A 14,617-nucleotide genomic window follows, 5' to 3' on the forward strand; every position below is an offset into this window, starting at 1 on the left:
TTTTTGCTTTTGATGTCCACTAAAGGTTTGGACGCTCGACAAACAAATGCGCTGCTATGTCATTGGTTAAACTGGCATCACGTGAGTTAAGGGCACCGTGTTGTTACCCAGCGTCTCATTTACGCCTAATTGGTGCGCAGATAATTGTCGTGGCTTTGCGCACTTTTTGCGATTTTGTCAGTGAATTTTTGGCCAAATGGCTTGTTGTGTAGCTTACATATTATTTTTAAGCCTGAAATAAAATGTAAATTTCTTTTCGTGTTCCTTTGACAAGTAATTGATCTTCGTTGTCAAATATTGTTCACATAAAGTTGCTTTGTTCAAAATTGTATTTACCTGAGGTGCCAATAAAGTTTATTCAAACCAAATACAAATGCAAGTATTCAACATGTAATTGGATATTAGGTGAACAAAATGATATATTAAACAAACTTAAATTATTTTATGTGCTTGATAGTTAATGTTGAAAGGTGTCAGCGCACTTAGCTGACTTTTATAGACTTTTCTTGACGTTAGCAAGGTTAGCTCGCTACGCTAACATGAAAGTAAGGAGCGACAGTGGCGGTTTATTGACGTCGCTACCAGGTTAGCTTGCCAAGCTAACCAGGAAGTAAAAGGTGAGCGCGGCGGTTTATTGGCGTCTCGCCCTCTTTTCTCCCCTCCTCCCCCCCCCCTGCCTCGCTCCACCGTCGACTTCGGAGCACTTTCACCGTCCCCCGGGCGTCACTTTTCCACAGCAGCGTTTGCGTGCGCTCGCATGGGCAGCGGAGGAGTACGCCTAAATCTTCCGAAGAAGCACACGCTACCCCGTCGTCTGTCGCGTCTTGTCTCTCTCGTCAAGTTTTTTTTTTTTTTTTTTTAAAGCGAATTGAAGATGGCGACCAGCTCGGAGCGCAGTCCTCCTCCGTTCCCCGAGTCCGGAGACGCGACAGGCCGAGGCAGCGATGAAGACGACGTAGACGACCTCTTCATGAGTGTGGTACGGACGGTCCCAAACTTTTCCCCTGCCACGACCGCTTCGGTCCGTCTCCCCGTTTGGCTAACTGTCACTGACGGGTTAGCCATAGCAATGCGTGGAGGGGGGGGGGGGGGAGACGCAATGGCCACTTTTTAGTTGTTCTTTTGGCAAAAAGTTTTCACTCCTATCCACATGTTTGCCTAAAAGTGTCAAGTTTTGTTTGATGTTAAGCGACGTTTACTTTAACGCGAACCCCAATGTGAGTCTTTATAGTCCCTTAACTGACGTCAGGTTTTAATTGCCTGTGATACTTTAGGCTCCGAGTGGACGAGCCAACATTTTTTGCATAGTTTTTTTTTTTATTTTTTTGGGAGGTGTTAGCTTTTGTGATTCTGAATATGTTGCGGTTCCTAATAATTATCAGGGATTCGTATTTGAATGAGGGTTGAAAAAGTGGCCCTTGCACACAACGGAGGGAGCCCAACCTCCTGTCATGTGAGCGGGTGGCGGTCACGTGGTTGGAACCCGGATGTTTTCGAATCAGTCAAAGTTCAAAAGGGGAAAGAAGACAGCAATTTGGGGGAAAAGGCTGACTCAGCGGGTTTTGCACATAACACACAGAAAATGTGCCAGCTTGCTTTTTTTTTTCTTACTCTGTGAGCCCCTCGATTTATTTATTTATTTTTGAGTGGGGGGTATCATTTGGAAGTAATTACATAAACAATCATTCATAGGTTTATAGGGAAACAAACCAAAAATATTAACCAGAATTATTTAATGTATTGTGAGTCTAGAAACACCAGTCTTGGTGAAAGGTGCTCCATTTAGATGTCAAGCAGCTGCATTCTGTACCAATTGTAAATGAGACTTGAACCCCCCAAAAAGGGCTAATGGATTGGTTTCCAATTACGCCATCTTGTGTGTCACCACCACCATTAGACCAATCGGATAAATTAACGATAGAAAAAAACTCCACGCTTCACCTATCACCTGTGTTTTTTGACTTCTATGACACAAGATGGCGTAATTGGAAAGTTATCCATTCTGACCTAAAGAAAGCAGATTGTTTATTTCTCCCGATTTGTGCCACTTAAATTACGAAAAATGAGAATTGTGTCACTTGAATCATGACGTGTCCATCCAGCTTTGATCAGTATGTCAGTCAGGGTAAATTAATTTATTGCTTTCGTTAATATAATTGCGGTTAACATTGGAAAATAGTTGTGAAATTGGAACAAATTTGAAGTCAACCTGAATCCTCGAATCGGGTTCGGTTATAGAAAATGGCAACTGCTTTTCTTTCTTCTTTACGCCGTTAGTTGGAAACAACCTTGAAGTGTGTAATGCCGCCACCTACAGGACTGGAGGGGAACATCATTCACTGCCTCACCTATTAATCAATTTGTCCATTTTCTGTTATGTTGGCTTCTTTAGGGTCTTGGGTGGCCTGGACCGAGTCCCCCTCAACTGTTTGCCAGCTAATTGCAGGACACATAAAATGGCATAAATTCACTAATTCATAAGCATTTATTCTCTTGTTCATGGATGTTATTGGATAGTGAGGTTACTTTGCTTTTATTATATATATTTTACAGTACTACGGCAAGATAAAGTTTGTGATATGCTTATTTTCTCATGTTCAGGCATCTCCATCATTTATAGATCAGGGATGTCAAATTCATTTTTCTCGCAGGCCACATTGTTGTTCCGGTTTCCCTCAGAGGGCCGTTATGACTGTGGAACAAAAATATTTAATCATCTCATCAGATTTACATAGTTTATGAACTAGTTTTGGAATCAGAAATCAGTGCTAATGTGTTTAACTATTCATGCTTAGGAGCACAAAAATAATTGCAATATTTCAACTTGATCATTTATGATATATGACAATTTGAAATTTTTGTACACATTTTTACAAGAATGATGGAAATTGACACTAGATTTGGCTTTGCGGGCCACATAAAATGATGTGGCGGGCCAGACCTGGCCCCCGGGCCTTGAATTTGACACCTGTGATTTAGATTATTACTCGGATTTATTCAAGTTGGATGGACCAAAACAAAAAAAAAATGCACAAATGTATATTCAGCGCCCCTTCTGAGTTGAGAGTGATGTTTTTTCTTCTTCCCCGCCAGAGCGACTCCTCACTTAGCGAGGTGTCGTCGGTCAGCCAACCCAGCGACAATTTGACGACTCCTCCCAGTGACGGCGCGAGCGACCCCGGGGGTGACCTCGTCCGGAGCGGATTGGGATCCAAAGCGCTGAGCGATAACTTAACAACACCGCCCAGCGACGTCATGAGCGACCTGGCCGGCAGCAGCTCGGGATCCAAAACGCCGAGCGAACCCTCAGACGAGTTTGACGACCTCGCGGGCAACTGGATGAGTCCGGTTGTCTCAGACGCTTCCAGAAGTGAAACCAGAGCCGGCGGTGAAAACCCTCTCAACGATGATTTTGTTGACATACTGGGAAGCGAAACTGAACCGCAGCAACAGGAAGTTGAGGTTGGGGATGCGAGCGAAAGCCGGCCAGATGATTGCGGTGATGCAAAAGAGGACGTAAAGGAAACGTCACCGCTTTTAGACATCAGTTTGTCAGTGGATCCCGCACCACAGCCATCTACCAAAATAGTTGACCCTCTAGCAGACCTCTTTGACGACCCTCTCCCCGCTTCGGGCCAGAAGCTAAGGGCCGCAACAGACCTGCTCGAAGACGAGGGCGTCGACTTATTCGCCGACCCGCGGCAGATCAAATCCTCCAAGCCGCCTGAGAAGAGCCTCTTCGATGAGCCCGATGAGGATCTGTTCGGGGAGCCGTTGGGCACCAAGAACAAGACCGCCCCTAAAGAGCCGCAGGCCGAGCCTCTCGCAGACAAGACCCAGAGTGGCGGCGGCGGACCTCTGCTGGACCGTAACCATGGCGACGTGTTCGCAGAGGAAGCCGTAGCTCCAAGCAACAACTCTCGCCTCAATTCCCGGACGAATGGGGTCCATGTGGAAGAAAGCGCTGATATATTTTCAGGTGAGTCCTCTAGTTTTGATCTCTTTGGAACCAAAATATTGGGTTTCTTTCTGTCATTCTCCAGGTGCATCTTCATAAATTACAATATTACAGGTAACTTGCGCGCGCACACAAAAATCAGTAGACCCCCCCCCCCCCATATTTGTCTTTCTGGATTAGCAGATTCACTTATTTGCAGATTTTTCAGATTTATCCCCTATGCTTGTTAAACTTATTTCTTACAGGTCCCCCACTTATTTATTTTTTTCCCAGGGGTTAAAAACTAAAAATAATGAAAATCATGAGCTGACATCACCCACTCTTTCATTTGTAAATGAGGCACAAAATGAAATAAGGATGCATGTAAATTGTATGTGTAATGCATATTTAATAGTAGGTATGCATTTGAATTTTTTTCCAAAAATAATTTTACTTTTCTTATAATTTTTTGGAATAAGTTGCCAACAGAGGTCCGGTCAGCCCCAAATGTGAATGTTTTGAAATCCAGGTTGAAAACTCTTCTTTTTTTCATGCTTTTTACAATATATCCACTTTTTCATCATATTACTTGCACTGTATGTGGTTTTAATTTTTTTTTTATATATTTTGTTTGTCATTTTTATTGATTCTATGCCATTTTTAAAGTTTTATGTTTTCAAATGCCTTTAATCATATAAAGTACGTTGAGTTACCTCGTGTATGAAATGCGCTATACAAATAAATTTGCTTTGCAATGCTTTACTATAAACATAAATTAAAAATACATCATGAATGTACATGTGGAAAATTGGATGAATTCACTTTTTTACAGTAAATCAATTAACCAATTGAGATCAACTAATATTTTACATTTACTAATTGAGCATAAAAACTACAATTTTTTTCCCCGTTACCTTCTAATTACATTATAATAAACATTTTAATTACATTAATACAAAAATATTAAATGTATATTTAAAATAACTTCTTTAACAGTAATTAGCAAACTGTTTTTTTGAGCTTGCCGACTAAAAGATGAATAAAATAAAGAACCAACTTTAGGGTAAAGAAATTTTAAATTAATATAACAAATCTAGGAAGAGTTTTGTAGCTGTTTGGCTGCCAGATTAAAGACTTGAGCGGGCCATGCATCCATTGCTGTTCTGAATAATCTAACTGACTTTATTAAAGTAATAACTGTCAGAAAAGGTGAACTCAAATATTTACATCCCCTCTTCTCGCAGAAGCCACAGTGGAGCTGTCCCTCGACAGCCCGCAGAATGAGAGGAAAGACGCCGCCGCCGCCGCCAAACCGTCCTCGGCGGCTCCCGCAGTGCCGAGCGCCACCAGTGTGGCAAAGCCTCCGCAGGCTGCGCTGGAGGAGGTGAGTGACTTTGTCACCTCTCAAGCTGTTTGGTAAACGTGGCTGAGCTTCTGCAGCTTCAGTTCACTTTAACAGATATTGCGGTTCCTTGACTCGGGAGATGAATTTGTCCCCGACCAAGCTTGGAAAATAATTTGAGAGTATGACAAAGAAAGTTTTACCACTGAAAGGCCACTGAGGTGTTCCAGACCCTGAAATAAAATCATCACATTTTAATTGTAAAAGTCAAATCAGCGCTGTTTGGATGGCAAAGAACAATGTAAAGAAAACAACTGCCCCACCCCCGCAATGTATCCGAAAGGACAGATCAATTATATGCCAGGCTGATGATCAGAAATTTCACGCGTATAGAAATCAGCCTTCCTTTTAAAAGGGAACATTTTTTGCCAAACCAAGTCTTTTTAATATTTGGAATGTAAAATTGTCTTTATGGGCCCACAGTAATCGTGAAATATGAATTAAACTCATACACTCCTGAGTTCTATTTCATTCATTTTTCTGCAGAGAACTATGAACTCGGGTCATTGAAATTTCTCAACTTTATCTACGTCACTAGTGAATCTCTGCGCCTCCGCACTGCTCCCGAGCTAACGTTGTCGCAACGCGCCTGCGCTCATAAGTGGGTCTTCTACACGAAGGAAAAAAAGGCATATATGGACACAGTGGATACAAAATTGGGTCAAACAGAAGTCACTGTGCGACAGGCTTTTATGATAAAACATTATTTTTCTTTATTAAATGAAATTTGACACTTTTGTACTAAATCAATGTTAGAGTCACTTTGGACCTTTAAAGTTGATATAGGTGATGATAAATCGATTTAAAACTAGGTTGAGGTCAGGGACCTATTTATTTTATTTATGATATTTTCAGTTAAATCTATGAGGCGCTGACCCTTGGACCGTGCTGTACTTTTTGTTTTTGGAAGAAAAACACACAAAAGTAACATTACAGATAAGATAATAATCATCTGCTTTGAGGGATTTAAATAAAGTTAAGCTTTGAAGCTTTGTTATTCAAATTTTCAAGGGCAATATGTTCCCTTTAATTGCAAAAAAATGTAATGGTTTGACTACTAATACGCGTTATTGGCCTTGGGGGAAAAAATTCTCCTTGTGAAGTGAAGCTATCGCCTTGTTTTGCTATTGTCAAAATCGGTTAAGAACTTCCATAGAAAAAGTTGTGATTTTTTTTTTTTTTTTCTACCCCTCCCCTTTTCATCACTTATTGCAGCTGGACGAAGAGGAGGAGTCAGAACTGGAAGACAAGTTTGACATCACCATCTCTGTTACCGACCCAGAAAAAATAGGTGAGATTTCACCAGCATTATCCCATAAATCCAGTTAACGTGAACACTTTTTTTTTTCCCCCAAATTTGAACAGCAATTTGCTCCCAAAACATTGAATTGTGGGAAGTCATGTGCATGTAGGTTTAGAACAGGTCAAAATAAATTCATCTCTGAAGGCTTGAGTGCATTTTATGTTTGTTCTGAAATTTCACCCCAAAGCCCCAAATTATGAAGTAGTGTAACTACTTTTAATCTGGATTGTGTGACTCATCTGATGTCTGTAAATATTGAACCTCAATCCCCTTTAAATGGTTTCCAGGGGATGGAATGACCGCCTACATGGCCTACAAAGTGTCCACTCAGGTAACGCTGTTCAAATGTGCCACACGTGTTGTTCGTATGCAAATCGGGCAAGTTTATCAATAATCATTTAAAAAAAATGTTTCAGACCACATTGTCCATGTTCTGCAACAAGAAGTTCACGGTGCGCCGACGCTTCAGCGACTTCCTGGGCCTGTACGAGAAGCTCTCTGAGAAGCACGCGCCCAACGGCTTGATCGTGCCCCCTCCGCCGGAGAAGAGCATCCTGGGTAAGGCGGACCTTAAGCGGACCACGACGGCACCGTCTCATTTAAAAAATTTTTTTTTTTTGTTGACGCGTCGCAGGTATGACCAAGGTGAAGGTGGGAAAGGAGGACTCGTCGTCCACAGACTTTGTCGAAAGGAGAAGAGGCGCCCTGGAGAGGTGAGCGGTGCACCTTCGCAGTCGACCGCAAGCTGTTCGGTGACAAAATTTCTTTTCAAACAACGTGTCAAGAATCACAACTAAATGGCACGCGTACCACAATGTACTGTATTTTTCGGACTATAAGTCACACCGCATTATAAGGCGCACCTTCAATGACTGGTCTATTTTAAAACTTTTTTCATATATAAGGCGCATAAAATAGATGCCACAGGAGAAGCTGGGGTTACGTTACGCATCCATTTAGATGGAGCTGCACTAAAGGCTCAATATTGATCCATATATAAGGCGCACCTGATTATAAGGCGCTGTGTCAGCTTTTGAGAAAACACCGCCAGTGCCGAGTAAAGATGTAGACTGTCCCCTTTGTTAGATTCTCGCACGAGCCGCTACGTCCTCGTCGCTAATAATCAAAAGGTAGAGAGTTACGTGATTGATTTCGTTTAAAACTTGAGTAAATGTGTTACTATGGGGGGAAAAAAAAAATCCTAAATTTTATCATTAAAAGTGCACTAAAAAGTGCACTCTAGATAAAGGCTCTAGGGTGCGCCCAATAGTGCGGAAAATACGGTACTTAAATAAATTTAGGATTATTTTTTTCCCATAGTAATACATTTACTCAAGTTTTAAACGAAATCAATCACGTAACTCTCTACCTTTTGATCATTAGCGACGAGGACGTAGCGGCAAGTGCGAGAATCTAACAAAGGGGACAGTCTACATCTTTACTCGGCACTGGCGGTTTTGAGGTTGGGGGCGGGCAGTTAAAGTTCACCTTTGACACCTCTTCTCCCGGTTTGAACAGGTATCTTCAGCGGGTGGTCACTCACCCTTCGCTTCTCCAAGACCCTGACGTGCGAGAGTTCCTGGAGAGAGAGGAAGTAAGACCAACCGAGCGATTTATTCAGAGCAGCTTTCGCGCGTCGTCCCGGACAAGTGGAAAGCGCTGTTGGGGTTTGCTTGTAACTGGTGCGTACCCGTTTGCTTTGGGGTTTTTTTTTTTTTTTTTTTTTTTTTTTTTTGTGTGTCCAGTTACCGAGAGCCGTGAGCACGCAGGCTCTGAGTGGCGCCGGATTCCTGAAAATGATCAACAAGGCGACGGACGCCGTCAGCAAAATGACCATCAAGATGAACGAGTCCGACGTGGTGAGTTCGGAGACCTTTTGCACTCGTCTTCGTCTGTCCTGTTGCGTCACTGATGGATCATAATGGAGGCATCATGATGGATTGTTTTCCTTTATTTTCTTGTATTGTTACTTGCCATGATACGATTATTGTAAAATATAGAAGTAAAATTTTTTGCCAGACAATCAGTAAGTAGGAATTTGTTTAACGCCGCCCCACCATTTTTTTTTTTTTTGCTCCGCAGTGGTTCGAGGAAAAGTTGCAGGAGGTGGAGTCTGCGGACCAACAGTTCCGCAAGCTCCACGCGCTTGTGGAGTCGCTGGTCATTCACAGGAAAGGTAACGTGACATCTCATTTTTACCCTGCAACTGCTGGAATTGAGTGTAACGCAATCAAGCTTGAACATTTTCCACACGGAAGCGCGCCTACCGTTACACTTAAAAGGTTTCCGCGGTCGCTCTGACCCCCTCCCGACCCGTCCCCGGCAGAACTTTCCATGAATACGGCAAGCTTCGCCAAGAGCGCCGCCATGCTGGGCAGCGCGGAGGACAACACGGCGCTCTCCCGGGCCCTCTCGCAGTTGGCTGAGGTGGAGGACAAGATGGAGCAGCTGCATCAGGACCAGGCAGCCAACGACACCTTCGGCTTTGCCGAGCTCATCGCCGATTTCATCCGACTGCTCGGTGCCGTCAGGGTATGCCGTCCTTCCTGGGACGTCTTCTATCCCAGACGCAAAAACACTTTGATGTGAATTGCAATTGACTCGGGGAGTGTGTGTAAAATGAAAACTGGGCTCCCGTGCGCAGGGCTCCTTCGACCATCGCATGAAGGCGTGGCAGCGCTGGCAGGACGCGCAGAGCACGCTGCAGAAGAAGCGCGAGACCGAGGCCAAACTCCAGTGGGCCAACAAGCCCGACAAGCTGCAGCTGACCAAAGAGGAGATCGTAGAGGTACTGTTGACATCTCAACTTCAGCTGCAACTCACCAGTATTTTCATAATCCATTCATCGATCCAGAATATTTTTTTGGATTTAATTCATTATTATTATTATTATTTTTTTTTTTTTACATCATTTAAAAGGACTATCCGTGCACAAACATTTGCTCCATAAATGAAGCTTTTAATTGAATATTTAAAAAAACAAAATGTCACTGTTTAAAATCTTTATAATAGGCACAACATGTATGATTGACCATATAATATCTAGGAAATGTTTTTTTAAGTGCACAGTAATGTGTATTGTGTTGTTTAAAAGTGATCAGGGTTGTCAGAAAGTCATAAAAGGACAATCTGTAGAGCATGTGCAGTATAGATATCCCAAAAAAAAGAACAATTACTCCCAAAATAACTTTGTAAGGTTTTCGTCCTTGTCCGAAGGCAGTCTGTCGTGCATTTCTGTCCCGTGTATTTCCTGTAATTCTCGGCCTACAGAGCGCACCTGGTTGTAAGCCTCACCCAGTACATTTGTAAAGGAAATACCATTTGGTACATACATACGCCGCGCCTGCGTAAAAGCTGCATGTGCCCACATTGAAACACGAGATATTTACAAAGAAAGATGGTTTAATGCTAGCTCTGTGCTAAAGCTTGCACTAACGCTAATAGGGCCGGTTAAAATAAAACTTACCGGTAAATATCACTGAGATATACCAGTAACACAGCAGCAAAACGTTAACACAGCGCTAACAGGGCCGGTAAAAGTCACTTCCTCAGCACATATATTCCACCGGTGTCACTCTTACCTTTTCCGCTCGAGTGCCCCCTTGCGGCCGTTAGGGGAAAAAAAATGCACGAATTAGCCGCATCACCGCATAAACCGCAGGGTTGAAAACGTGTGAAAAAAGTCACGGCTTGTGGGCCAGAAATGACGGTAGTGGTACACTACTGGCCGTATCACATTCATTCAGTTTTGCAAAAATAGTTCACCTTTGTCTCCTTTAAGCCGCTCATCGACACTCCAGTTGAAGTTAACTGTAAAACAAAAACAATTTTATACGAACAAAGTTGACACGCTGTTGCGACCCCTAATGGGACAAGCCGAAAGGAAAAGAAGAAGTAGAAGAGTGTATTTGAATACAACTGGTACAGCACTTTTTCTTTTTTTTTTTTTTTTTTATCCATCGCCATCTCAATGCAAAATACTTTGACCAACTAGCAACAATTACCATTTGACATAACGGAAGGGATTTATTTACGGTCAAATAATAAATATTCACACTTTGCTCTGTAGTTAGCGGGCACAGGAGGAACAGTTCACTCTGTTTGTCAGAATCGCACAACAAGGCACACGGACGGCGACTGACCTGATAATTGTGCGGTGCAGCGAATTGATAATGAAATAGTTACACTTGTAATCATCGAATTGTATCATTTTTTTTTTTTTTTTCAACGATTTCATGTTGCAGCACTGCATTTTCCGAGCGCTTCAAAGTTCAAATAAAAGTGAACTGTTGTGGCGCACGCTTTTCTCTCATTTGCTCTCTAGTGGGAGGCCAAAGTGACGCAGTACGAGCGAGACTTCGACAGAGTGTCGGCCACCGTGCGCAAGGAGGTGGTCCGCTTTGAGGTATCCGTATTTGACGCCGCTTCAGATGAACCGACGCGATCGGGTGGGAGGAGACTTTTTATTGATTTATTTTTCTCTCCCCTGGGCTCTCAACAGAAGGAAAAAGCGAGGAATTTCAAAAGACAGATCATAAAATATCTGGAGAATCTGCTCAAGTCCCAGCAACAGGTGAGTGGAGCAACTGGTCCAAACCCCCCCCCCCCCCCCAAGTGCCTTATAATGACCGTCAATTATCAGGGCGTATGCGTCCCAATCTAGTGTAATTCCCGGCCTACAGGACCGCAACTGGTACATTTGTAAAAGAAATACCATTTGGTACATACATACGCCGCAGCAGTGTAAAAGTCGCAAGTGCCCACATTGAAGACAGTACACAGAGTTTAACGCTTGCACTAACAGGGCTGGTTTAAAAAAAAAAAAACAAAAAAAACATACTGGTAAAAATGACTGAAACACGGCAGTAACACACTAGCTCCGTGCTAACAGGGTGATGGTCTGAGCGCTCCCCCGTGCTGAAAAGTCTCCTTGTGATTTATGCGCATGCGTTACTAACGGGGGAACTCTGGGTACGTAGCAGACGCTTAGTGGGAAATCTCCCGGTCTCATAGTTCCCCTTCTTCTACATAGAGGGAGCTGACACACGTTATAACCTAACATAACTTAAAAACAAAAGTTGATAAAAAATTAAAAAGCAGACTTTTCAGCACCGGGAGCGCTCAGAGCGGCACACTGCACCCAACATGGCCGGTTAAAAAAAAGACATACTGGTAAAAATCACTGAGACATGGCACTAACACGCTAGCGCAGCACTAACGGGGCCGGACCGGTAAAAGTCACTTCCTCGGCACATATATTCCACTGGTCTCACTCTTTACCTTTTCTTTACCTTGAAGTGCCCCCTTGCGGGTGTTGGGAAAAAATGCACAAATTCACTGCATAAACTGCAGGGTTGAAAGGGTTTTGGGGGGGGGTGGAGTCACTGCTTATAGGCCGGAAATTACGGTAATTTTTTGTGTCAGGTCCACTTTATTAATCATGTGACCTCGTGTGTGTGTGTGTCCAGCTGATCAAGTACTGGGAGGCCTTCCTACCCGAAGCGAAAGCGATCGCCTGAGTGAAGGCGCTTCTCTTTTTGGCCTTTTTTTTCTTTTTTTATTCTCTTTCTTTCGGCTCACACTTGACCTCCCACTTTTCAACCCGAGGGGAGGGACGCGTGCGCGTTGTAAAAAAAAAAAAAGAAGGTTACAATCAACCCTTCGTCCCGTTTTTTCTAAATCAACCTTGAGCTCTTTCTAACTGTACATTTGTCTCATTGTAACCTTCCGCAAATATTTTCTTATGAAATGGAGAAGGCGTATGACCCGTTTGTTCGGGGGGGGGGGGGTTTGCCGTTGACGGCGCGTCGGCCTGCGGCTAAACGACTCAAAAGGGATAAAGCCGAAAATGTTGTTTGGATTCAAGGAAATAAAAAGTACTTCACTCGCAGCTTGTCTTGGGTCCGACGCGTTTGTGACGGCGAGACGGGCGGGGCGGCGTTCGACGGGCGCGGACGGGCGCGTTCATCGCCTCGCGCGTAGTTAAAAAGATACAAATCATCATCATTAAAAATGACTTCACATATCTGTGCCTTCTACAAAGGAGCGGACGCGGCGAGACGCTTTAGGACGACGTCACGAAAGATGATTTTTTTTTTTTTTTTTTTTTTAAACGTTTTTTGCTTTTCTTGAGGCGCTTTCCTTTCGTCCACTGTACGAAGGAGTATTTGGATTACACGACAGCGGGAAAAATAATCGGATTAAATGTTATTCATACCATATTTACTTAACATAAAACTATTTTTTTTTTTTTTGCTTTGCTACGGGCCGACCTTACGGACAAAAAAGGTTTTGATTATTTATCTGCATTTGCGTTTACTGCCTTTATAATAAAATGTAAATTATTACTCAAAACTTTTAAGAACGTACTAGTTGCAACAAAAGTACTGACGGTAATATTTGCAGTGCTGGGCGGGTCGTACTGAGAAAACAAAAAATAATGCACATAATTTTTCTGCCTTCTATTATTCACCCAAGCAATTTTGATAAATTGTCATGAATTATGACGAAAATTACTGGATGACAGTAAAACAAACCTGACAAAAGTAACACGTTCACTTACAAAGAAATAAAATTACAACAACTCATTTATTATAAACTCAAATTTCATTATAATTTAAATGTATAAATTTCTCCTGCTTGGCTCGCGGCATATTTTACAAACAATCTGAAAAGATTCACTTTTTTTTTTCTTCTATTAATCGCTTGATACTAAAATGAGTAAAAAGTCGGTAGGATCGCAAAAAATTATGAATCGAGTAGAAAATGTGGTCAATCGTAAGAGTAGCGAATAATTGTTCCAAACACGGCCGCTCAAACAACAACTCAAAGTAACCCTTTCAACAGTATTTATCATTTTTGTTTGGATTTGTCCTAAAATGTTCGTTTCATTTTTACTTGTTTACTTTGCTCAGCAGCAAACACATTTTTTTTTTTTAGTGCATGTCCTTTATCTTTTCGTTTCAAATTATATTAAAAAAAATCTGAATAAAAGTTTGAACAAAAAATGTATAGGACGTACCATAATCATAAAAATCTTTTTAAATTGTACACTTTATTTTCCTGTATTAAATATGCTTGCTCTTTTTTTGGGGGGGGGGGTTTCTCCCTGTAAAATTATGACTGTAGTCAAAGTATTTTTTTCCACCCGCTCTTGTACTTTTGCCATTTTGCTCATAACAGCACGTTTACTTTCATAAGGCTTATCGTGGCCCAAATATTCCTTCGTACTTGTCGACATAATATAACGTGAATAATGTCAAAACCAGCATGTTGTTAGAAACAATGGAAGTGTTGAGAAGGAATTTCGCTGTACAATCAAAGTGTGCGTCGCAGATAATATCCTCAAACATCCTGACACTGAAATTATATCCATCGTATAAATATATTTACTACGGAAGCGTATTGCTGCCACACCAAAGAAAAAAAAAACTTGCTATCGTGTTAATACGCGATATGTTTCACGTTATAATGTGGATGTTTCGTGTTCTATCATATGCTTCACGCTGTAATGGGGTTAATTACACCGTTATAATGTGAATCATTTCATGTTATAACGTGAAACTTTCATGTTATAATATGATATGCTCTACGTTGTAACGTAGAAAATACTAAATCCATAAATTTCACCTCTCCTCACCCCACCCCCCAAAAGGCAATTACTTCCGGTTCTTGCTCCATGCGCAAGAGGCAATCTTCGGGTAAACTGCGACGCCGTAAAAAGGTCAACAAATCCATATTTTGTGCAACTTTTCAGGTTATAACGTACAACTTATTAGGTTGTACCATGATCACGTTACAATGTGATAAATTACGTTAGAACGTTGTTAATTTCACACAACGTGAAATGTTTCACGTTATGATGTGAAATGAATTGTTATAACATGAAATGATTCACATTATAATGTGTAACTAACCTCATTATAATGTGAAACATATCGCGTTATAACGTGATGGCAACCTTTTTTTTTTTTCG

At 42.0% G+C, this 14,617-nt stretch overlaps 1 protein-coding gene across 2 annotated transcripts; it reads left to right on the forward strand.

The window, feature by feature from the left end:
- The first annotated feature begins 348 nt into the window (after window positions 1-348).
- On the forward strand, window positions 349-12,316 carry snx1a (sorting nexin 1a). Of its 2 annotated transcripts, XM_061823573.1 has the most exons (16): window positions 349-617; window positions 865-979; window positions 3,094-3,979; window positions 5,182-5,321; window positions 6,555-6,630; window positions 6,930-6,973; window positions 7,059-7,200; window positions 7,277-7,355; window positions 8,161-8,236; window positions 8,388-8,501; window positions 8,725-8,818; window positions 8,969-9,174; window positions 9,287-9,430; window positions 10,967-11,047; window positions 11,144-11,215; window positions 12,111-12,316. In XM_061823573.1, exons 2-16 carry the CDS (start codon window positions 875-877, stop codon window positions 12,159-12,161), a joined length of 2,310 nt encoding a protein of 769 aa, XP_061679557.1. In that variant the 5' UTR covers window positions 349-617; window positions 865-874; the 3' UTR covers window positions 12,162-12,316. The 2 variants fall into 2 exon arrangements, with proteins under 2 accessions (XP_061679557.1, XP_061679556.1); XM_061823572.1 differs by lacking the exon at window positions 349-617 and having other exon boundaries at window positions 651-979.
- The last annotated feature ends 2,301 nt before the right edge of the window (window positions 12,317-14,617 follow it).

This window comes from Syngnathoides biaculeatus, chromosome 6, assembly GCF_019802595.1.
Source record: "Syngnathoides biaculeatus isolate LvHL_M chromosome 6, ASM1980259v1, whole genome shotgun sequence".
Taxonomy (NCBI): Eukaryota; Metazoa; Chordata; class Actinopteri; order Syngnathiformes; family Syngnathidae; genus Syngnathoides; species Syngnathoides biaculeatus.

Excerpts from the sequence above, each read along its gene's own strand:
- snx1a (XM_061823573.1), top strand. The coding sequence starts at position 875 with ATGGCGACCAGCTCGGAGCGCAGTCCTCCTCCGTTCCCCGAGTCCGGA. Across the intron at positions 3,980-5,181 it reads AAGCGCTGATATATTTTCAG|AAGCCACAGTGGAGCTGTCC; the intron begins GTGAGTCCTCTA and ends CTCTTCTCGCAG. Across the intron at positions 9,431-10,966 it reads CCAAAGAGGAGATCGTAGAG|TGGGAGGCCAAAGTGACGCA; the intron begins GTACTGTTGACA and ends TTTGCTCTCTAG.